This window comes from Schistocerca serialis, chromosome 5 (genome assembly GCF_023864345.2).
Source record: "Schistocerca serialis cubense isolate TAMUIC-IGC-003099 chromosome 5, iqSchSeri2.2, whole genome shotgun sequence".
Taxonomy (NCBI): domain Eukaryota; kingdom Metazoa; phylum Arthropoda; class Insecta; order Orthoptera; family Acrididae; genus Schistocerca; species Schistocerca serialis.
In genome coordinates this window covers 673,190,359-673,216,752 of record NC_064642.1, presented here as the reverse complement: position 1 = coordinate 673,216,752, position 26,394 = coordinate 673,190,359, and the positions used below count along the sequence as shown (strand labels likewise).

At 41.8% G+C, this 26,394-nt stretch overlaps 1 protein-coding gene across 1 annotated transcript in view; it reads right to left on the bottom strand.

Moving 5' to 3' along the window:
- The window catches only part of LOC126480987 (phospholipase DDHD2), a 194,677-nt gene that overhangs the window by 4,393 nt on the left and 163,890 nt on the right, over positions 1-26,394 (bottom strand). The window contains exons 11-12 of the mRNA XM_050104426.1: positions 20,505-20,647; positions 16,102-16,283 (exon numbers count right to left, since the gene is read on the bottom strand). Of these exons, the coding sequence (XP_049960383.1) occupies positions 16,102-16,283; positions 20,505-20,647 (325 nt within the window). The remainder of the gene's footprint in view (positions 1-16,101; positions 16,284-20,504; positions 20,648-26,394) is intronic.

Below are 26,394 nucleotides of genomic sequence, written 5' to 3'. Positions count from 1 at the left end.
GGTTAGGTGGTTGTGTTGCCGCCAAAACATGTTAAAGGGCGGAGAAATTCGAGAAAATTTCGAAAAAACTGTGTGTAAATGTATTAAAAGAAGTGGTTTTGTGGTGGCAGATTATGAAAATGAGGCTAACAATTGTCTGGCGAAGAAATAATGACGATAAAACCTGTGGGAAGCGGCAAAAAATATGTATGTGGCTGAGGGACTGCGTCAGCTTTCAGACAACACCACATACAAAGTTTGCCAAGGTAACCCCATTCCCGATGTCCAGGCGGAGCTTCAAGGAATCCTCAGAACCTTAGGCCCCCTGCAAAACCTTTCACCTGACTCCATCAACCTCCTGACCCCACCGACACCCCGCACCCCGCACCCCTACCTTCTACCTTCTTCCTAAAATCCACAAACCCAATCATCCCGGCCGCCCCATTGTAGCTGGTTACCAAGCCCCCACAGAACGTATCTCTGCCTACGTAGATCAACACCTTCAACCCATTACATGCAGTCTCCCATCCTTCATCAAGGACACCAACCACTTCCTTGAACGCCTGGAATCCTTACCCAATCTGTTACCCCCGGAAACCATCCTTGTAACCATTGATGCCACGTCCTTATACACAAATATTCCGCACGTCCAGGGCCTCGCTGCGATGGAGCATTTCCTTTCACGCCGATCACCTGCCACCCTACCTAAAACCTCTTTCCTCATCACCTTAGCCAGCTTCATCCTGACCCACAACTCCTTCACTTTTGAGGGCCAGACATACCAACAATTAAAGGGAACAGCCATGGGCACCAGGATGGCCCCCTCGTACGCCAACCTATTAATGGGTCGCTTAGAGGAAGCCTTCTTGGTTACCCAAGCCTGCCAACCCAAAGTTTGGTACAGATTTATTGATGACATCTTCATGATCTGGACTCACAGTGAAGAAGAACTCCAGAATTTCCTCTCCAACCTCAACTCCTTTGGTTCCATCAGTTTCACCTGGTCCTAATCCAAATCCCATGCCACTTTCCTTGACGTTGACCCCCACCTGTCCAATGGCCAACTTCACACGTCCGTCCACATCAAACCCACCAACAAGCAACAGTACCTCCATTATGACAGCTGCCACCCCTTCCACATCAAACGGTCCCTTCCCTACAGCCTAGGTCTTCGTGGCAAACGAATCTGCTCCAGTCCGGAATCCCTGAATCATTACACCAACAACCTGAAAACAGCTTTCGCATCCCGCAACTACCCTCCCGACCTGGTACAGAAGCAAATAACCAGAGCCACTTCCTCGTCCCCTCAAACCCAGAATCCCCCACAGAAGAACCACAAAAGTGCCCCACTTGTGACAGGATACTTTCCGGGACTGGACCAGACTCTGAATGTGGCTCTCCAGCAGGGATACGACTTCCTCAAATCCTGCCCTGAAATGAGATCCATCCTTCATGAAATCCTCCCCACTCCGCCAAGAGTGTCTTTCCGCCGTCCACCTAACCTTCGTAACCTGTTAGTTCATCCCTATGAAATCCCCAAACCACCTTCCCTACCCTCTGGCTCCTATCCTTGTAACCGCCCCCGATGCAAAATCTGTCCCATGCACCCTCCCACCACCACCTACTCCAGTCCTGTAACCCGGAAGGTGTACACGATCAGAGGCAGAGCCACGTGTGAAAGCACCCACGTGATTTACCAACTGACCTGCCTACACTGTCATGCATTCTATGTGGGAATGACCAGCAACAAACTGTCCATTCGCATGAATGGACACAGGCAGACAGTGTTTGTTGGTAATGAGGATCACCCTGTGGCTAAACATGCCTTGGTGCACAGCCAGCACATCTCGGCACAGTGTTACACCGTCCGGGTTATCTGGATACTTCCCACCAACACCAACCTATCCGAACTCCGGAGATGGGAACTTGCCCTTCAGTATATCCTCTCTTCTCGTCATCCGCCAGGCCTCAATCTCCGCTAATTTCAAGTTGCCGCCACTCATACCTCACCTGTCTTTCAACAACTTCTTTGCCTCTACACTTCTGCCTCGACTGACATCTCTGCCCAAACTCTTTGTCTTTAAATATGTCTGCTTGTGTCTGTATGTGTGGATGGATATGTGCGTGTGTGCGAGTGTATACCTGTCCTTTTTTCCCCCTAAGGTAAGTCTTTCCGCTCCCGGGATTGGAATGACTCCTTACCCTCTCCCTTAAAACCCACTTCCTTTCGTCTTCCCCTCTCCTTCCCTCTTTCCTGATGAGGCAACAGTCTGTTGCGAAAGCTTGAATTTTGTGTGTATGTTTGTGTGTCTATCGACCTGCCAGCGCTTTTGTTCGGTAAGTCACCTCATCTTTGTTTTTATATATAATTTTTCCCACGTGGAATGTTTCCTTCCATTATATATATATATATATATATATATATATATATATATATATATATATATATATATATATATATATATATATATATATATATATATATATATATATATATTAATGAAAACATAACACTATAATTGTTCACTAACCACAAACCACACCAACCGCAATTTCCCATGATAGACATTTCGGAAGATGTGTTATCAGTAGTGACACTTGGTGTGGGCCGGAAAATTGAAAAGTATTCTATGATGATGTCATTTTTTTACACTTATCCTATTTATTTGTATCACTGTTTTAGTTGTCGTGTCCCCAAAGATTTTTTTCAGTCTGTTTTAAAGGTAATTTTTTCCTCTTTCCAATGATATCAACCATAGTTTTGCGACACTAACTACAGCCTGTACACAGGAATTTGTATTGTACATTGTGTACATTTAAAAGTAAAGTAATAGTTCTATTTGAAAGGCCCAAATGACCCTTCATAATGTGATTACAACAAATCTGATACAATATTAGAATTCCACAGGAAAGTATGGGAAATTTCAAATTTAAAATTACTTATTGAAGTCGCGACAGCCATGGATGAAATTTTTTTAGTATTTTATGCTGAAAATCAGGCTGCTCTAGTTTCTCTAGCTTTGAAATAGCTTAAGATAAGAGTTCCAAAATTTTAAACCAGTCATTACATATGCAAATGAACCATGTGTACCAAATTTCATGAAAATCCGAGTCAGTGGGTTGCATACTGTGGTTTGGTTGGTATGGAGAGACCCTTTTATGTATAACAGCAAGGCATTTAAACCATTAGACAAATTGTTTCTCCCATATATATTCGTTTTCCTTCTATATAATTTTAAACATCTCTCCATTTTCAGGATTTTGTCGATTCTGTTTCTCTGGGTGACTCTGAAAAGAGTTTCACTTCTGTATGCCCACTCTAGTTGAACAGCCGTCTTGTAATGTTTTAGTTTAGTTTTCGAACAACGAGAAGTCCAGGATGGAATAGTGACAGTATTATCAAAAGGACAGACTGCTATTCGCCATGCAGCAGAGATGATGAGTCACAGAAAAGCACAACAAAAAGACTACTAAACAAGTCAGCTTTTGGTGGTAAGTCTTTCTTTTGAAACAGATAATATATATAAGCCATTCATGCAAATGCAGTTCACATACATATGACTACTGTCTCTGGCTGTCAGGGCGATTGGGTCTGACCCTGGAAGCCACCAACAGTGGTCATGTATGTGAGCTGCGTTTACATGAATTTGTGTGTATATGTTGTCTATTTTGGAAGAAGGCCTTATGGTCGAAAGCTTACATGTTTAGTCATCTTTTTGTTGTACCTGTCTGCAACTAAACAACTCCACTATATGGTGAGTAATAAACTATCTTTTTAATTTAGTTTTGATTAATAGATATTTTTATTGGACAAAGACTAAGTTAATTTTTTAGCTTTTATCATTTTGGTAATTCTTTCTTGCCATGCAGATTTCTCATCCAAGATGTATGTTGTAATTTCTCCTAGATGTATAAACTATTTCACCAATTTTACTTTCCAGTTATTTACTGTGATGTGGTTGATTACAAGTGGATCTACTACCATCATCTCAGTCTTTTCAAATCATATCTGGAGTCCCATTTTTTGTGCTATGTAGGCATGGTATTTGATTTCTAGCTTCATGAATGTTATCAGTAAATAATGCTAAGTCATCTGTGAATCCCAAGCAATTCAAGTTCATTTTATGTTAATTGGTCCAGTTATTTTTTTAGGATTTTTCTTGTACCACAGCACAGTTGAAAAGTAATGACAGTAAATCATCTTCCTGTCTTAATCCTGTTTTAATCTTAAATGCCTCAGATATTTCTCCTCTGAACTTTACTTTACATCTGGTATTTGTTGGAATTATCATTTTTATTGATTTTAATTACAGACCGAAATTCATTAGTCTCTCCATCACTGAAGATCTGTGGATACAACTGTAAGCTCTTTTTTGTGATCTACAAAAGTTATGACTTTTTGTTCTTTTCTCCTTCTTTGGTAACCCATTACTAATTTCAAAGCGATTATCTGTTCTGGGCAGCTTCTCCAGGGCCTAAATCCGTGATATTCTCAAAGGGTTAGTTCCAGTTCAAGTTGAACTTTACAATAACTGTATACAAATCTTGACTTTATATGTGATATCCACAAAAGAAATTCCTCTATAGTTGTCTGGATTTGACTTGTCTCTTTTTGTGGATGGATTATAATGGTAGTCCAATGTTCTGGTAGTAGTTCTTTGTTCCAGGTTTTCAGTATGTTTGAACATCTCCACTTGCTTTAGAGTTTTTGAGCTCTTTCAAAGCTTTGTAGACTTCCTGGACTGCATCTGCTGGTGTCTTAATATAAGTATCTCTCTTCATTTGAAGTAGCTTTGTGGATCTTCACAATTTAGTAATTTGTTTAGCTGAAGTAGCTTTGGGGACCTTCACAATTTTGTAATTTGTTAAATGTTCCTGCTGAAATTTGCGTATTTTTTTTCTACTGCTACAGGCCATCTTATTATTTTCATCCTTTAACATTAATGTTGAAGGGACACATCTTTGTAGCTGTCTGCTAAATATACTGGGAGGGAAAAAATCGCAACACCAAGAAAGAGTTGTGTGATATAAACATAAGTTGGTACGTGTGTTTCTACATCTGAAAGATGCCTATTCAAATTCTGCACCAGTTGCATAAAAATGGTGCTATTGGTGCCACTTTGAGGATGCAAATCAGTTTTGGTTTAAATACATGCTGTTGTGGTTATGAGCATTAGTTACCTTTCAGATTGGACGTGGTGAGTTGATGTTAGTCAAGAGTGACAAAGATACCAATATCAAAACCTCACCGAGTTTGAACGTGGTCATGTAACAGGATTACAAAAAGCTGGATGTTTCTCCTGCAATATTGCAGAAACACTTGGCAGGAATGTGGCCACTGTACACAATTACTGGCAGCAGTGGTCACAAGAATGTACAGTGGCAAGACGACCAGGCTCTGGACGGTTGGTTGGTTAAAGGGACCAAAACAAGGCCATTAGTCCCTTTTTCCTCTGAACAGACACTTCTATGATGATGTAGATCAGAGATAACCTACTGTACAAAACACATGCGAAGAAAACCCCAAGGCCTACCAATGTCAGCAAAGCTGAGGTAAAGGACAAACAGAAGACTTGGAGACAGAGGAAGAAAGGCAACCAAGGTGCCTCATTTAGGTAGCAGCTGGAACCCTCTAAAAGCAGAGTGCAAAGAGGGAACATACAATCCCCCATCCCCTGCCACTTCCCAGAGGCACTCTACTCCGAATCTGAGGGCAAGAAAAGCAGAGAGACAAAAGATGAACAAGTCTAACAGACCACACCAGAGGGGGAAGGGGCAAGAAGAGTAAAAAAGCAGGTAGGTTGAGGACCAAACTGGACAGCCCAGCCACGGGAGATGCAGCCCAGTCTAGGCAGAGGAGGCAACAAAGAGTTCTGCCAATCCCTCACATTACATTACATTTTTCTACATTTACACCCATCTGCCATTCATCACGCCAACTAGAAATTCCATCTAAGTCATCTTATATTCTCCTACAGTCACTCAAAGATGACACCTTCATGTACACTACTGCGTCATCAGCAAACAGCAGCAGATGGCTGCTCACTCTGTCTGTCAGATGATTGGCATATGCAAAGTAAGAGTGGTCCTGTCACACTTCTGTAGGACACTCCTGACGATATCCTCATTTCTGATGAAAACTAGCCATCAAGAACAATGTACTGTGTTCTATTATTTAAGAAGCCTTTGAGCCACTCACATATCTGGATACTTATTCTGTACACTCATACTATTGTTAACAGTCTGCAGTGGGGCACAGTGTTGAGTACTTACTGCAAATCTAGGAATATGGACTCTGCTTATTGCCCTTCACCCACAGTTCACAGGACATTGTGTGAAAAGGGCACGCTGAGTTTTGCACGAGTTGAACACACTCATTTAGGTTACCATTAACATAAACCAGAATGCTTATTCCAACATTCTATGTTAACATCTACATGATACTGAACAAGCCACCAAAGTGTGTGTAGAAGAGGGTGCTACTGGTACCATTAGCCACCAAAGTGTGTGTAGGAGCAGCAGCACCAGTGCATGATGGGAGTGGCGACTGGATGGAGGTAAGGAGGAGGCTGGGGTGGGGAGGGGGAGGGATAGTATGGTGGGAGTGGCAGACAGTGAAGTGCTGCAGTTTAGACGGAGGGCATGAGAGAAGGGGGGAGGGAGTGGGAAAGGGGGGGGGGGGGTAAGTAGTGGAAAGAAGAAAAATAAAAATAAATTAAAAGACTGAGTGTGGCAGTGAAATGACGGCTGTGTAGTGCTGGAATGGGAATAGGCAGATGGCTGGATGGGTGAGGACAGTGAGTAACGAAGGTTGATGCCAGGAGGGTACTGGAACGTAGGATGTATTGTAGAGAAAGTTCCCACCTGTGCAATTCAGAAAAGCTGATGACGGTGGAAAGGATCCCTATGGCACAGGCTGTGAAGCAGTCATTGAGATGAGGGATATCATGTTTGGCAGTGTGTTCAGCAACAGGGTGGTCCACTTGTTTTTTGGCCACAGTTTGTCGGTGGCCATTCATGTGGACAGATAGCTTGTTGGTTGTCATTCCTACATAGAATGCAGCACAGTGGTTGCAACTTAGCTTCTAAATCAAATGACCGGTTTCACAGGTAACCCTGCCTTTGATGGGATAGTTGATGTTAGTGACTGGACTGGAGTAGGTGGTGGTAGGAGGATGTATGGGGCAGGTCTTGCATCTAGGTCTATTACAGGCGGATGGGCTATGAGGTAATGGATTGCGAGCAGGGGTTATATAAGGATGGACGAGTATATCATGTAGGTTCGGTTGACAGCAGAATACCACTACACGAGGGGTAGTGGACAGGACATTTCTCATTTCAGGGCACGAGGAGAGGTAATTGAAACCCTGGCGGAGAATGTAATTCTGTTGCTCCAGTCCCGGATGATACTGAGTTATGAGGGGAATGCTCCTTTGTGGCTGGACTGTGGGACTTTGGGAGGTTTTGGGAGACTGGAAAGATAAGGCACAGGAGATTTGTTTTGTAAAAGGTTGGGAGGATAATTAAGGTCAGTGAAGGCTTCAGTGAGACCCTCGGTATATTTTGAGAGGGACTGCTCATCACTGCAGATGTGATGACCACAGGTGGCTAGCTTGTACACAGCCGTCATTTCACCGCCACACCCAGTCTTTTGTTGTTGTTGTTGTTGTTGTTGTTGTTGTTATCTTCAGTCCAGAGACTGGTTTGATGCAGCTCTCCATGCTACTCTATCCTGTGCAAGCTGCTTCATCTCCCAGTACCTACTGCAACCTACATCCTTCTGAATCTGTTTAGTGTACTCATCCCTTGGTCTCCCTCTACGATTTTTACCCTCCACGCTGCCCTTCAACACTAACTTTGTGATCTCTTGATGCCTCAGAATATGTGCTACCAGCCGATCCCTTCTTCTAGTCATGTTGTGCCACAAATTTCCCTTCTTTCCAATTCTATTCAATACCTCCTCATTAGTTATGTGATCTACACATCTAAACTTCAGCATTCTTCTGTAGTACCACATTTCGAAAGCTTCTATTCACTTCTTGTCTAAACTATTTATCATCCATGTTTCACTTCCATACATGGCTACACTCCATACAAATACTTTCAGAAACGACTTCCTGACATTTAAATCTATACTCGATGTTAACAAATTTTTCTTCTTCAGAAACGCTTTCCTTGCCATTGCCAGTCTACATTTTATATCCTTTCTACTTCAACCATCATCAGTTACTTTGCTCCCCAAATAGCAAAACTCATTTACTACTTTAAGCGTCTCATTACCTAATCTAATTCCCCCAGCATCACCCGATTTAATTCGACTACATTCCACTATCCTTGTTTTGCTTTTGTTGACGTCTATCTTACATCCTCCTTTCAAGACACTGTCCATTCCATTCAACTGCTCTTCCAAGTCCTTTGCTGTCTCTAACAGAATTACAATGTCATCGGCGAACCTCAAAGTTTTTATTTCTTCTCCATGGATTTTAATACCTACTCTGTATTTTTCTTTTGTTTCCTTTACTGCTTGCTCAATATACAGATTGAATAATATTGGGGATAGGCTACAACCCTGCCTCACTCCCTTCCAAACCACTGCTTCCCTTTCATGCCCCTCGACTCTTGTAACTGCCATCTGGTTTCTGTACAAATTGTAAATAGGCTTTCAATCCCTGTATTTTACCCCTGCCACCTTCAAAATTTTAACGAGAGTATTCCACTCAACATTGTCAAAAGCTTTCTCTAAGTCTACAAATGCTAGAAACGTAGGTTTGTCTTTCCTTAATCTATTTTCTAAGATAAGTCGTAGGGTCAGTACTGCCTCACATGTTCCATAATTTCTGTGGAATCCAAATAGATCTTCCCCGAGGTCGGCTTCTAACAGTTTTTCCATTCGTCTGTGAGGAATTCGCGTTGGTATTTTGCAGCTATGACTTATTCAACTGATAGTTCGGTAATCTTCACATCTGTCAACACCTGCTTTCATTGGGATTGGAATTATTATATTCTTCTTGAAGTCTGAGGGTATTTCATCTGTCTCATACATCTTGCTCACTAAATGGTAGAGTTTTGTTAGGCCTGGCTTTCCCAAGGCTGCCATTAGTTCTAATGGGATGTTGTCTACTCCTAGGGCCTTCTTTCGACTTAGGTCTTTCAGTGCTCTGTCAAACTCTTCACGCAGTATCACATCTCCCATTTTGTCTTCATCTACATTCTCTTCCGTTTCTGTAATAATGTCCCCAAGAACATCGCCCTTGTATAGACCCTCTATCTACTCCTTTCACCTTTCTGCTTTCCCTTCTTTGCTCAGTACTGTGTTTCCATCTGTGCTCTTGATATTCATGCAAGTCGTCCTCTTTTCTCCAAAGGTCTCTGTAATTTTCCTGCAGGCAGTATCTATCTTACCCTTAGTGATATGTGCCTCTACATCCTTACATTTGTCCCCTAGCCATTCCTGCTTAGCCATTTTGCACTTCCTGTCGATCTCATTTTTTTGCCTGCTTCATTTACTGCATTTTTTGTATTTTCTCTTTCATCAATGAAATTCAATATCTCTTCCATTACCTAAGGATTTCTATTAACCTCCTTTTTACCTACTTGATCCTCTGCTGCCTTCACTATTTCATCTCTCAAAGCTACCCATTCTTCTTCTACTGTATTTCTTTCCCCCATTCTTGTCAATCGTTCCCTAATGCTTTCCCTGAAGCTCTCTACAATCTCTGGTTCTTTCAGTTTATCCAGGTCCCATCTTCTCAATTTCCCATCTTTTTACAATTTCTTCAGTTTTAATCTACAGTTCATAACCAATAGATTGCGGTCAGAGTCCACATCTGCCCCTGGAAATGACTTACAATTAAAACCTGTTTCCTAAATCCCTGTCTTACCATTCTATCTGAAATGTTCTAGCATCTCCAGGCCTCTTCCATGTATACAGCCTTCTTTTATGATTCTTGAACCAAGTGTTAGCTATGATTGAGTTATGCTCTGTGCAAAATTCTGCCAGGTAGCTTCCTCTTTCATTCCTTACTCCAATTCCATATTCACCTACTACGTTTCCTTCCCATCCTTTCCTACTATTGAGTTCCAGGCACCCATGACTATTAAATTTTCGTCTCCCTTCACTATCTGAATAAATTCTTTTATCTCATAATACATTTCATCAATCTCTTCATCCTCTGTGGAGCTAGTTGGCATATAAACTTGTATTATTGTGGTAGGCATGGGCTTCGTATCTATCTTGGCCAGATTAATGCGTTCACTGTGCTGTTTATAGTAGCTTACCTGCACTCATATTTTTTTTTATTCATTATTAAACCTACTCCTGCATTACCCCTATTTGATTTTGTATTTATAACCCTGTATTCACCTGACCAAAAGTCTTGTTCCTCCTTCCACCAAACTTCACCAATTTCCACTATATCTAACTTTAACCTATACACTTCCATTTTTAAATTTTCTAACCTACCTGCCCGATTAAGGGATCTGACATTCCACCCTTCCGATCCATTTAACGCCGGTTTTTTCTCTCCTGATAACAACGTCCTCCTGAGTAGTCCCCGCCAGGAGATCTGAATGGGGGACTATTTTACCTCCGTAATATTTTACCCAAGAGGACACCATCATCATTTATCCATACAGTAAAGCTGCATGCCCTCGGGAAAAAATTACGGCCATAGTTTCCCCTTGCCGTTCGCAGTACCAGCACAGCAAGGCCATTTTGGTTAGTGTTACAAGGAAAGATCAGTCGATCATCCAGACTGTTGCCCCTGCAACCACTGAAAAGGCTGCTGCCCCTCTTCAGGAACCACACGTTTGTCTGATCTGTCAACAGATACCCCTTCGTTGTGGTTGCACCTACGGGATGGCTATCTGTATCACTGAGACAAGCTGGCCTCCCCACCAACAGCAAGGCCCAGTCTTGCCGTTTGCAGTACCAGCACAGCAAGGCCGTTTGGTTAGTGTCCCTCCCCACCTTCTCTCCTGCCCTCCATCTAAACTGCAGAACTTCACTGCCCACCACCCCCATCCTACAATCCCTCCCCCTCCCTGCCCCAGCCTCCTCCTTACACCACCACCACCACCACCACCACCACCACCACCACCACCCAGTCGCCACTCCCATCATACACTGGAGCTGCTGCTAGTAGTATGGTTTCAGCTGTAAGACTGCAGATGTGTGTGAAAGTTGCATTTGCGTGAGTGAGTGTGTGCGTGTGTGTATGTGTGTTTATTGCTGACAAAGGCCTTAATGGCTGGAAGCTGTAACTGTGTGAATCTTTTTGTTGTGCCTATCGTGACTCAGCATCTCCACTATATGGTGAGTAGCAACTGTCCTTCTTTAATACTGTTACATTCCATCCTTGATTTTCCATTGTTTAATTTTTGCCTGACAGCTTTTCTTCGATCCTAATCCTGTGCTGTTTTCCTTTGTTACTACTTTCTTTTGCATTGTTATACTCAATGTGCATCCTTCCTTCTTTTCTTTTCTGTTTTTCTCTTGTTGCCTTACGAACCACACTGCACGATCTACTTACGAGCCACACTGTATCAACCATCTCTGTCGCGTGCAACAGTCTCAATACCACACTGATTGTTGGTGCAACATCTTATGTGCCACACTACTCGCGCCGATATAATTACTCCTACACTCTGAAACTGATCACTTTAATGCATCAGTTCCCCTATTTTTGCATGTTATCTCCTGCACCTTTCCGGTGCCACACAATCTTGTATTACGAACCCCCCCACCCCACCCCACCCCCCCACCCCACCCCACCCCCCCACCCCAACACACACACACACACACACACACACACACACACACACACACACACACACACACACTTTCTCCATTCTATCTCTGTTCGCACCCACTAAATCCACCTCATCCTGTCACATCTGCCGTCCCCCTTCCTCACACTTATCCAACCTCCAACCTGTTACCCACAGTAATATACATACGTTTATTAATTATTAGTTATTCTCTACTTTGAGCCTTGTGAATTCGCCAATTTTAGTGAGTTTTCGCCTGCCACTATTGTCGTCTTCCTCAGATTACATCTTGTTTTTTCCCCTTGTGCATCCATTTTACCCTTTTCATATTTTTTCACACATATTTGGGTGTATTTATGCATCATTTTTTAAATGTAATTTTATTTTTTACATAATTTTTTTTGCATTTTTTGCACCACCACAGATCCTTGCTCCTTCCATCTGCGTCAATATAGAAAAAGATTCCTTATCCCTAGCCAGATCCCAGTCCCTGCATTGTTGCTTGGCTCATGAAATCCCCCCTAATGGCCTTACCATCAAATTACCCATCCCTGTTGTCACCCCTTCTTCCACAATGATCTCCACCTGTTCAGATTCCGCCAATCCTTAGCCCTCACCAACATAGTCCTGCAAAACCATAGCAACCAAGCCCAGTCCTCCTTGCAGTACTTCTCTCCATCCGCAAAATTCTCCAGCTATGTAATCCCAAATTCCTGGAACCCTGCAGGAACTTTAGCAACATGCACAATGCCACCTCAAAAAGTTCTCCATCCTGCTCACTTCCTATTCACACCCCTGAGTACCACTGTCCACCACCTCTCCAACAACCTCCAAACCTCCCCCATGTCCCCTCATAGCTGACAAACCCTGTCTTGCAGACCTACTACACTTACCCCACCCTCCAAAACTCCCTCCCACCACCACACAGAACCCAGAACCTAAACAAGACCCGCAACACAGTCATGAACCTTTCATACAGAAGCCTTAATCCCACAGAAATGTCAGTCATTTCGAAATGTCTCACCTTTTGCCCCACTCCCAAATTCAATAATGCTGGACTAGTTAAAGACCTTCTCTCCTCCTCGCAGTTCCTACAGTGGAAGCATTTTTTCACCACCAACCCAACTAATCTGACTCAACCAAAGAACAATATTGAACCTTGCCCAACTCAGTTCACTCCACTATCCAACCGTGATCCAATCCCACTGCCTTCACACCATCCCCTGTTAACTTTCCAGAATTTCTTAACCTCGAACCTTGCCTCACCATCATTCCCCAAATCCATCAACATGCAAACTAACATTACATACGCAGAAAGAACCGTGGCCCACCATGTAAAAACTGATCCCGGCTTTATAATCCCCACCATTGTTTTGAACCGCATGGATTATGTGGCAGAAGGACTTTGTCAGCTGACGGATACTTCCACCTACAAACCTTACCACAGTGACCTCATTCCAGCATGTTACTACTCAAATCCTTAGGCCCATCCCAGAACCTCTCCCCATCATCCATCTCCCTAATTACCCCTACCACTCCCCACACTCCCAACTTCTACATGGTTCTTGAAGTCCATAAACCCAACCACCAAGGATGCCCCAGTTTGGCTGGTTACTGTGCCCCCACTGAGAGAATCTCTGCTCTCATAGACCAACACCTTCAACCTATTGCCTGGAAACTATCCTCCTATGTAAAAGATACCAACCATTTCCTCCACTGACTCGCCACAGTTCCTATCCCTTTACCACACAATGCCCTGCTTGTCACTACTGATGCCACCTCCCTGTACACTAACATTCCTAATGCCCATGGCCTTCCTGCTGTCTAACACTACCTTTCCAGACACCCTATGGATTCCAAACCAACAACCTCCTTCCTAGTTGCCATGACCAACTATATCCTCACCCACAATTATTTCTCCTTTGAAGGCATTACCTCCAAACAAATCTAGGGTACGGCTCTGGGCACCCGCATGGCATCATCGTATGCCAAACTATTCATGGGCCATCTAGAGGAATCCTTCCTAAAAACCCATAATCCTAAACCCTTCACCTGGTTCAGATTCACTGATGACATCTTTGCTATCTGGATTGAAGGTGAGGACACCCTATTCACATTCTTCCAGAATCTCAACAACTTCTCCCTCATTTGTTTCACCTGGTCTACTTAACCCTACAAGCCACCTTCCTAGATGTTGACCTCCACCTCAGACATGGCTTTATCAGTACGTCCGTCCATAGCAAACCTACTAACCACCAGCAGTACCTCCACTTCGACACCTGCCACCCATTCCATACCAAGAAGTCCCTTCCGTACAGCCTAACCACCCATGGTCGTCACATCTGCAGTGATGAGCAGTCCCTCTCAAAATATACCGAGGGTCTCACTGAAGCCTTCAATGACTGTAATTATCCTCCCAATCTTGTACAAAAACAAATCTCCCATGCCTATCTTTCCAGTCTCCCACCACCTCCCAAAGTCCAACAGTCCTACCACAGAGGAGCATTCCCCTCATAATTCAGTACTGTCCAGGACTGGAGTAGCTGATTTACGTTCTCCGCTAGGGTTTCAATTACCTCTCCTCGTGCTCTGAAATTAGAAATGTCCTGCCCACTATCCTTCCCACCTCTCCTACAGTTGCATTAAGCCGTCCACCAAACCTCACAATATATTTGTCCACCCTTACACAACCCCTGCTCCCAATCCCTTACCTCATGTATCATACCCCTGTAATAGACCTAGATGCAAGACCTGTCCCATACATCCTCCTACCACCTACTCCAGTCCAGTCACTAACATCACCTATCCCATCAAAGGAAGGGCTATCTGTGAAACCAGTCATGTGATTTACAAGCTAAGCTGCAACCACTGTGCTGCATTCTATGTAGGCATGACAACCAACAAGCTAGTTGTCCACACGAATGGCCACCGACAAACTGTGGCTAAAAACTAAGTGGACCAACCCGTTGCTTAACTCACTGCCAAACATGATATCCCTCATCTCAATGACTGCTTCACAGCCTGTGCCATATGGATCCTTCCCAACAACACCAACTTTTCTTAATTGAGCAGGTGGGATCTTTCCCTTTCCCTGCAATACATCCTACATTCCCGTAACCCTCCCGGCCTCAACCTTCATTAGTCACTGTCCCCACCCATACAGCCACCTGCCTGTTCCCATTCCAGGACTACACAGCCGTCATTTCACCACGACACCCAGTCTTCTAATTTCTTTTTATTACTCTCCTATCTGCTACTTAACCCCCCCCCCCCTCTCCCCAACTTCTCTCCTGCCCTCCATCTAAACTGCAGCACTTCACTGTCTACCACCCCCACCATACCATCCCTCCCTCTCCCCTCCCCAGCCTCCTCCTTACCCCCACCCAGTCGCCACTCCCACCATGCACTGGTGCTGCTGCTCGCAGTGTGGTTTCAGATGTCTGAGACTGCAGACATGTGTGCAAGTTGTGTTTGAGTTTGCATTTGCACACGCGCTCGTGTGTGTGTGTGTGTGTGGGGGGGGGGGGGGGGGGGGGTTATGTGTGTCTATTGCTGACAAAGGCCTTAATGGCCGAAAGCTATATTTGTGTGAATCTTTTTGTTGTGCCTATCACTACTCAGCATCTCCACTATTTGGTGAGCAGTAACTTTCCTGCTCTAATATCGTTACATTCCATCCTGGATTTTTCATTGTTTGACATACTCTTCCAACATGACAACAGCAGCATTCTCAAAGTTGCATTCATGCATTCCTTGTCTGACGACCATCCAAGCACCCTGTCACACTGTCCGCCCACTTAATGACCCAGTTGTGACACCACAGAACATGTCTGGGGCTATTTGGAACAGCAGGTGAAAAGTAGTAATCAACATACCCGCAATTTGGTACTTTACTGAATCTAATCATCAATGACTCACTTTAGCTAGATATGGTACACCTGAAGATGCTTGTGGATGCTCTTCCTCATCAAACTGAGTCCATTATGAAGGCTAGTGGTGGTGTTTTACAGTATTAGTGTGGTGTAACCTGAAGGTGACTAATTTTTTGTTCAGTGTACTTAGACGGCCAATACATTCCCATAAACGAATTTTGGCGTCAAATTGACACAAACAACCACGGAAAAATGAGAAGTACCTTTGAATGCTCATGTATTAATTAAATAAGTAAGTGAGGTGGGTGAAATGTGTCAATTTATTGGGAGATTATGTGGAAAAAACTTTAAGATGTAATATTTTATTTTGTAAAACATGGTCAGTGCAAAATTTGTGGACTGGCTTTTATAGGCTCTTTTTGTCAGTATAACATGGGATACAACAAAATAATTTAGGACGAAAGATATAAAGAGAGCTTACCAATAGCAAACATGGCTGCCCATAGCAAAAATATATTCATTGATACTCTCAAAAGGTGCCTCCTGCAGCACATAGTCAACTCTTCTCCCATCATTCAGCCGGCCAATGCATAAATTTGCTGCCTCCGCATCAGCTGCCTGTGAAGCTTCAGTCTCCTTTTTCTTCATCTCCTCTTCTAAGACCTATAAAAAGTGTCAGCAAAAATTTCAGCACCAAATAAACTTAGTGTATACACGTATTACACAAATATAGTGACTGACAACACAGTAAATACCTACTTCAGTATGCAGTTTCTTATTCTTTAGTGGGGAGTACATACTGCACAGATATTGCAGGACAACTTGAAATATTCTGTTAACGGAGACACAAATCAGCCGGTGATCTTGTAACAGAATTCAATCAGAAGAGAACTGCATGTTATACATTCAATCACATTTTACCCCTGTTGAGTACATAGTTTTAACTTACTGATTTGATCAGTTGTACCATGCATCTGCAAAGACTCTCCATAGGGGCAAGCCTCGCATGTCTCGCCTTGCAGGGCACATAAGGTTGGCGGCACGTTCAAGTCTCACTTGCACAAGTTCCGAGGGCCTGCTGTGGTAGGGTGGGAGCGGCATGTGTGTGCTGTAGTTGTTAGTTGCGTTATTGCGTAGTTCTTGTATAAGCTGACTCCTAGTGAGAATGCTTCCTGTTGCAGAGAGAGCGTTTTTAGTGGAAGAGGTTTTCTGTGCACGAACAAATTTTATGGAGCACATGAGACGGCAATTTGGATTGCCTTTTCCTGCTTTGAGGTGTCCACATCATGACACTGTACGTGATTCAATTTGCAAACTTCAGATGACAGGTTCTGTTCAAGATGCACCACAAAGTGGTAGGCCCACAATTTTAACAGAACGGAAGCTTGACGACATTTTGGACATCATGTTGTGGAGTCCAACAAAATCAGTCCGGAGATTATAGCAAGAGGCAACCATCTCTCGTACGACAACACAGAAGGGCGTAACCAAAGAACTGGGGATGTACCCACACAAAATTAATGCTGTACAACAACTGCATTGTATAGACCATATGAAGCGAAAAGCATGTTGTGAATGGTTTCAGTGATCTGTTAACTGACATGGGAGTTGGTGTTTTAGATAGAAAATCCGCATGCCTTAAAAGGAACACCATTGCATACAGATGAAAGTGCAGTGTGGGTTGCCATAACATGAGTGGGAATTATAGAGCCGACCTTTTTCAGGACTACCATTATTTTCTATGTATATTGTGCCCATATAATTTATCCATTTATTGCCCTGCTGAAAGAAAATGAAATCATTCATTCATTCATTCATTCATTCATTCATTTTCCAACAAGACAATGCTACTCTGCTCATACAGCACATCAGTCCCTTTGGCTTTTAGATGAAATCTTTCTGTTGGGGTGTGGCTAAAACCATTTGTATGTGAAAGTAACAATGCCAATACATGAACTGAAGACAGCAATAATTGATTATCTGAATTTGATTACACATAAAACATTGGTAAAGGAGTTTACAAATAAATGTAAATGTGTTGAACTATGGCTTCAAGAAAGAGGAAACATTGCCAGCAACTTCTGTCATATTGGTAAGTACAGTGTATTTAGTTATAATTAATTTATTTCAATACTTTCATTGTTTTAACTGTAATAATCTCCCAAAGTGAGTGCAGCCATTAGTAGTGAATCCCGCCATATAGCTTATACAGTGACATGAATGTGCTGCCAACCTCACATGCCCCGCAAGCCAAGACACACGGAGCTTGCTGCTACGGAGAGATTTTGGATGCACTGTATTAGTCTGCTGGCTGACGCTCTTTTGAGTCTGGAAATGCACTGCCCTGCAACACAAATCTGAAGTAGAACCAACATCCCACAGCACTATGCACAACGTCTCACCCCCAGTCAATCTGCCCAACTGCATCCCAGTATTGTGTATTCAGCTGGTGAAACATGTTTGATAATCAACAAGTCACTGCTTCTGTTACTTATGAATTGTTTCCTTTACTCCTAAATTAAAAACTATTGTTTGGTATTCACAATACATGGTGAACTTTTGATGGAAGGGCAGACAAGAGTTTTGTTCATTTCTACTCATTGTGTGAATACAATGGTAGAAGTGTTGAATACATTACAAATTATCTCAGTATCTCTCTAAATTGTCAAATACAATCTCTCTTAAGACTTGGTTTCTTTCTGTCCTCCCTACACTAAAAAAGGGTCTTTTCTGAAGCCTATAACCACTGGTAGTTTATCACTCGTGACAGTGCCTCCCCCATTTAACTTTCCTGCTATTTTCCCAGCCAGTTTACCCTTCCCTTTCCTGTTGAGGTGAAGGCCATGCCTAGTATAATCCCAACTATTGAGAGAATCAACAGGAACCGCACCAATGTGTGAATCTACACCTGACATAAGCAGCCGTTCCAACCCCAAATTAACTCTCTTGACAAAAGAGGATCAAATGAGGTCGGTCATGATGCCCAAGAACAGATACAAACTCAACACTAGTATGCTTCGATACTGATGCAATCTTTGCCAGGTCACACACTCTACGGTACCCGGGATCTCTGTCAATACTATTACCTGGCCCACCCACTATAACCACAGTGTCTTCCTTAGTGAAATCTTTGCAAAGTGATCCTAAATCCTATGTCATCTGCTCCAGACCAGCATTACACTTAAAAAAAAAAAATTGGTGACCTGGTATTCTGATCCTAAGTTCACCCTGCAAAAGTTGGCCAACACCTCTTCCAAGGGAACTACCTAACAACAACACTTTCTTACTCTTTCCTGATTTCCCTACATTCTTAGTTTTCAATATCTGCTGAAAGTTTCTTGTAACTTGTCAACACCTGCAAATGCTTGAGGCTCACCAGCTTCTAACTGAAGCAACAGGTCAAATCTATTTTCCACATTCACCACAAAGGTGTCAGGCAACTGGAAATAACAATGAGTATTTTCTTCACTTTAGATCTGCTCGTTGTTGCCTTTTGAGGCATGGGAACTGTGCCATATGACACTCAGAGCTGTGCCTCTGACTCATAGTAATATTTCAAAACCATGAATCACCTGCTGTTATCAACATCGATCAAAAATGTACTGTAATTTCTATCCAATTCCCCAAGTTTTTCACAAATGAGCACAGAGAAGGTGATTCTGGAACGAATTTTGTGCACACTTTCTTTGTCTGCAATTGTTCAGTCACGATTTAGTGGACAATGGTTTTGGGTATATTCAGAATCTGAGTTATCAGACAAACACTCATTCTGAAGTCTGTTTTTGAAACGTCACACACAAGAGTCACACTGTCATAACCTTTTGACGTTTAAGAGCATTCACACATTGAGTTTCATCATCAGTGTCATACCAGCCATCATGTTCTCAGACAATGATTGAATTTTGGTGAATGACAATGCGCCCCATCACTGGCCCACAACTGTTTGCGATTAGTTTAACGAACATTCTGGACAATTCGAGCGAATGATTTTGGCAACCCAGACAACTGGACATGGATCATATGAAACATTTATGAGATAATCAAAATGACAGTTTGTGCACAAAATTCTGGACCAGCAACACTTTTGCAATTATGGACAGGTACAGAGGCAGCATGGCTCGATGTTTCTGCAAGGGACTTCCAACGACTTGTTGGGTCCAGGCCACATCAAGTTGCTGCACTACACTGGGCAAAAGGAGGTCCAATACAATATTAAGAGGTATCCCATGACTTTTGTCACCTCTATGTACTGAACAGTGAACAATTGGAGTACAATTGCAGGGAGGTTATAAACCTAAAAAGGCAATCATACAAGAATGATAACTGTTGGAAACTTCCTGGCACATTTAAACTGGGTAGCGGACCACGATTCAAACTCATAATCCTGACACATGCAGATAATGCTCATACCTATTAAGCTAGCAACTCATAGCTCACAGCTAAGATGAAAGAACAGACTTAGGTCTGGATAACTCATTAGAAGAGTGCTGGCTCTGAAGGCAAGATTCCTAGTTTGAGATCCAGTCCAGTACACAGTTTTTATCTGCCGATAGGTTTCATAACAGTGCATGCACTGCTGCTAAGTGATGGATTTGTTCTGAATGATACCATTTTTGATGCAACAAAAAGAGTGAAATAAAGGGAGAAATGGAAGAAATATGAAAACATATGTATAAAACAGTATGCCAGTGTTTCAAAAATGAGAAACATAGGGAAACAAGATTAGCAATGTTGAAAGGTTGATTCAAGGAGGCTAAAGACAATCAAGAACAACAGAAAGTTATCACTGCCCTGTATAATAAAACAAGATATCATTATTTTATTGAGAAACACTATATCTAACAAATAATTTTCCTACCACTACAAAAAAAAACTGAAAATTACTTTATTCATCTCCTGCTCCAGGGCTTTGTCATCATTTTTGTGAAACATTGCCAGTTGGTAGACAGTATTCCATGTACTGCGAACAGAGTCTAGCAACATTTGTTTTAAGTCGGCTCCCATGCGGCTCACAGTCTCCTTCAGCTCTAAAGAAAATAAGCACATATAAATGTTAGTTACAATATGCACTCTCTCTCTCTCTCTCTCTCTCTCTCTCTCTCTCTCTCTCTCTAATGTACTGGTAACACATGCCAATTATGAAAAAAACTTTTGTAACAGAAATGGTTTCTCTTGGTGTTTTCAGTGTGTTGAATCATAACACAATAACAAAAATACAGCAAGACATTTTTTACAGTTAATGTTTAACATTTAAAAATATGTTTTTACAACTCCAGTTGATCACATTGCACATACTATTTCAAGTTTTTGTTTCTCATGTGCATATGATAGGAGAGCAAGAAAATTTTTAAAAACTGGAGAGAAGAATGTTCTGTGTATGAAACTTATGGATCTGAAAAAAAAAAAAAAAAAAAAAAAATTGTGCTGACATCTGTACTCAATAAGTTGGACCTAATAAGACAGCTTGTGAAAGTCTTATTCAAATATTAGGAGTGTTTAAAGTATATCTGTGAGAACTTTCCTTATACAGGGTAATTCAGCTAGCCCTATTGGTTCATTTTACACAACCTGCACTATGTCTGTATCAGGAATGGGATCCAGACAGGTAACAGACCCGTAACAATGTAAGTTCCCTCTCAGAGATTTGGGTGACTGTTAGCAAATAGACTCATACTATAAAAAATACAAGTGAGGATTGGCCATGAGTTATATGGTGTTTTTGACCCAAGACATGCCTTACTTCTGCCATACTGATGAAGTGTCTCCCAACCTGCTTTGTGTAATTAGCAATGTAATCATAGAAGTTTTTGACATCTCTATAAGTTTATTCCATTTACAGCACTTAATCTTTTGTAAATGGTTCAGACACGTTGTCTTATGAAGTGTGTGTCATCACAGGAAACAACAAAATTAACTGGAGATGTTAAAATGGGAAGCATGGAAGTAACAACTTTCAGGTAAATAACCCCTGAAATATATATGAAAGGTTAAGTACTATAAATTGAATAAATTTACACAGACATCCAAAACCTGTATGACTACACTGGTAATTACACAAAGTAAGATGGGAAACACTTGGATTAAGTATGGCAGAAGTAAGGTATATCTTGGTTCAAAAATACCATGTAACTTGTGGTCAATGCTCACTTTTATTTTTTACAGATGATTCTGGTTGCTAACAGTCGCCCAAAGTGCTGAGAGGGAACTAATACTGATTATGTGGCTGTCACCTGTCTGCAAACTGTTCCCAATACAACAGTGTGCATTGCATAAAACTAATTGGAAGCAGCAGCTGACTCACCCTGTATATCACATGTGAAACAAAAAAAAAATAGTCATTTGTTGAACCCAATATTCAAAAATGATGTTCCAGTCCAACTTCGACTAAAAAATGACTGAGTGACAGGGAAGCTTGGGTACGATTCAGGGATAGTATTATTAAGTTCTTAGGCAGCAAAAAAGACCCCATTAAGTTTCTATTGTAGCTAACATGCTGTAAAAGTAAGACAAGTTAGTCTTTTTAACAAGCCTCAAAATTCACTTTCTGAACAGTCATCTTCATTTTTCCCCACCAAAAATTTGAATGATATTATTCAAACCAATGTGCGCATATAAATCAAGACAATGAAGTGATGAAAAGACAGTATCAGGGCAACTGAAATATCAATATCAAAAGTTAGTCATTTGAAGACACTTAATGGGAGAAAAAACTATATTATATGCTTTAAGGAGAAGAGAAAAAGGAAATATAAGCCAATAGATACAAAATTCTTATCTAATAAAAAGAGGTTTTCATCTTATACTTCAATGTTACTATTCATTCAATGGAGCACTTTTTGCCACCTCATATGGAAGACGTGCTTCTTTGTGCTCAGCAATTTCAAATGCTTTGAGTGAGATAAACTGACATTACTGTGTTCATCTTTGGTAGACTAGTGTAAAAGGTATCACTAAATTAGTTAAGCAAAAAATCCATGCACTTCACACCTATATATACATATATACAACAACTGGTATCATTTCTGTTGAATATAACTGGGATCTGATACAGTCAATCCACTTCAAAAATCTGGATCATATTGTTTTGAGTACAATTTAAAGGTGCTGTTCATATTGTTTCCCCATTATCTTTTAGTGGTTGTATCAAAATTTTTGCTTGTTGTTGCAGAATCTGATAGTGAGATATGGAACCGGTATTCTAGCAAGGACCTGTCTTCGGGAAGAAGTGAATGCACCTGCGTAATCATTTACTCAAACAGCATCAGCCTGTTGTCGAACAATCTGCAGAGTACACACACGACAATGGCAGTGTCCACCGAGCATGTGACTCCAGTCCCGTAACAATCCTCATCACAGAGGAGGATGCACCTCTTGATCTGCCCCAAATATGGTAAGATTCAGGCAAGTGACTGCTACATACATAAGAGAATGTGGCAACTGCTATACAGGGAGGATCCGTCCCTAGTAACAAAGAACACAGTTTGATAGTTGTCTGAAATGCTGAAATGCTACCCGTGTTGGTCAGTGCCAGGGTGTGGATTTACGATAGTGGGAGAATGTTGACAAAATATCATTACTGAGAAGACAGACGTATTTGCGAGGTTGATGGCAGCTGACTAGCAGAGCTACCTAAGCCAAAGACAGTGACAGGGTTAACTGAGTTAGAGTAACTCCATTCAGTAGTTCTGAGAATATACTTCCATTGAAACTAAGCTACTCTGAGTTTCATTGCCCTCAAGCTTCTTTGAGAATTACATCAGGTTATGTGTTTATGAACATCCTTCTAGCCTGTAGGTGCTATGCAACTGAAGTCCTGCAAGCTGCCCATGTGATAGTGTTTCATCAATTGCATCAATGAAGGTAAGCCCTTGTCAAACTTTTGTGTGTCCTCCTTACTCCATCTCAACAGTTTTCATTAAACATGGACAGGTAACATGTCAAGTGAACAGTTTCAAGACTGAGGGCAGCAACCACCACCACTACCGCCACAGCTGTGTAACCGTGAAAAGAAAGGCAGGCCAGAGGGCTGCCACCAATGCCACCACCGCAGCCATGTAACGGTGACCAAGAGGTAAGGTTACTGACCATGAGTACACCCACTGAGCCTGACAGTGTGGATTCATAACCTGGGAATCGACAATTTTTAAGCTACAGCAAAGCAACTGAATTAGCACTACAAAAGGCTCATTGTGATCAAGAGCAGTTATCTGAATTTATAAATAATTGTAACAATGCTTATGAACTGGTAGATCGTAGCTCTAAGAAAGTATTTTTAGAATTTATAATAGGACAAATCAGAGTGTCAGCTCATAGCAAACTACTAGTCCATTATAATATGGAAACCTGGTCCACAGCGCATGTGATTTTGATTGAAAACTGTGAGAATAAGCGAATGTTAGATAATTATGCTTTAAAATTGTTTGGCAGTGGGCAAGCAGAAGATGAGAGTGTGGCTCAATGGGGTACAAGAATAGACACAACGCAATTCCACTTCATGGAAGTAGTGAAACAAGTAATGAATGAGGAGGATGTTCCTGGAAGTAACGCATTAATCAGAAAACTCAGGTGCGCTGTTTACATTCAGGGACTTTATGAGGACTAAATAAAGATGATCGCTAGAACACAAAGACAATGTCTAAAATTATCTGAAGCTATTGATTTTGCTTCAACTGAAGGGACTGCCATAAGCTCTAATCAAAAGGAGTTTAAGGGATCTGTCAATCCAAGGCAAGACGTGGTGAGGCCATGGATCGAGTGCAAAGTATTTTAATTGTGAGAAAGTCACTCGGCATGCAACTGCATAAGCAGGTGTCAAGTATGAAAAATTAATTATACACAAGTACTTCCACCAAGAAAATTGCCTACAACAGAGATCAATGTTCATCACTTCAGAGGGAATAGCCTCAGATCACAATGTCCACTTCCAGTGAGGTGCAGTCAGTGCAACCTAATGGGATATATGTACGCATGTACACAAGTAAAATCAGGAACATGCTTAAAACGTAATCGCTGAGGGCACTATACTAGAAACTGGTTGGAAAGCAGAGGGTTAAATATCCATAAGAGGAATGCTCTGGGAAATGAATGCAAGTCAAATTTAGGCTGTGTCCAGCTTTACACATACTGCGGACTGCACCAGTGAGAATGATTTTATTCAATTACAATGCACCAATTCATGTAAGTGAGAGTGGATTGAAGCTAGGGAAACATTGGGATTCTAGGAGAGCTGACACCATTGACAGTATTGCAAATGAGGAGGTCCAAACTAAAGGTAGAGTGAAGATAGTCTTGTACAAGCTGCAGGGAATGGAATGTGTGAAGAATTTTTGGTTAATACGGGAAAGTATAGACTTACCCTTTGATGGTTTATTATGATGAGACTTCCTAGACCAGTACCACTTAATTATTGAATAAGCATGTGGAAGACTTCAAATATGGGACGAGTAGGTCAAGTTGCAAGAGGCAGACAAATGTGCAACAGTAGCCAAATTGAGAATGGTGACACACACAAGCGCAAACAGAAGATATGCATGATACAAGATGGGAACCAAGAGTTGAGATCCAGTAAAATGGCATCTCAAAGAATTATGAGACCTCAGACGCATGCAAACTCAAAAGCAATAACTCAACACCGGCAGCTGCACACACACTGGCGTGAGATGTACCAAGCCAAGTAAACTCAAACAGAGCTATGCATAAGGGTCCCAGACCAAGGCAACCGCCCCAGGTGTTATCAAGAGCTGCACTTTACCTGTCAGGTGCAATCAGCATAGCAAAGAAAAGAGAATTGTGGGAAAGAATTTTCCCAGAACAAAGCATCAACAGAATGTAGAGGACAAACAGTAGTCGATAGGCAAGATTCCAGCCACATAGGCAACAAGAGGTTAAAACAGAAACTTTGATAGGACTACAAGAATATTTTTTTGTGAAAGTATGACTAACAAGAGTTAACAGGACAAACTGTAATTCCTAGACAAGAAATCTGACAAGGTGTATTCATCCCAGATGCAATAGTCACAGCGGGTGGTGGAACATATATTACCAGCATGATAAATACTCATGAGGAAGAATTGCAAATACCAACACCCAAGGTACTTGCAGAGCCTGTGCTTCCACCAGACATGTGTAAAATCACTTATGTAAGAAGAGAACCAAAGAAATGAACCAAATGCTGTAATTAAATCTAGAAAGAGCCTTTTGCTAGATAACTTGTGAGTAGACCATTTGAGCAAAGAAGAGAAACAATCTATTGAGGAATTGTGCATCACCTATAGCAAAATGTTCCATTTACGAGGTGATCGTGTGACTCACATGACTATAGTGGAGCATCAGATACCATTAATACCGAGGCAGAAGGTACAATCATCAGTCAATGACCATACACGATCCCACATACCCAGCACAATGTACCAAAGAAACATGTCGACAGTATGCTACCTGATAGAATAATACCAGCCAGCAAGAGAGCTTGGAGCTTTCCTTTAACAATGCTGCCAAAAAATCAGATGCTAGTGGACAACATAAGCGAAGAATGGTAGCAGATTATAGAAAGTTAAATGAGATATCTCTCTCTATAGCGTACCCTCTTCCCCACATAGATGAAATACTAGACAGCTTAGGTAAAGCAAAATACTTTTCAAAGTTGGACCTAGATAAGGGATACTACAAGTACTGACAGATGACAAAATCAGGTGAAAATAGCATTCATCACTCCCACGGGGCATTCTGAGTACAATAAGATGGCCATGGAGTTAATGGCAGCTCCATCCACATT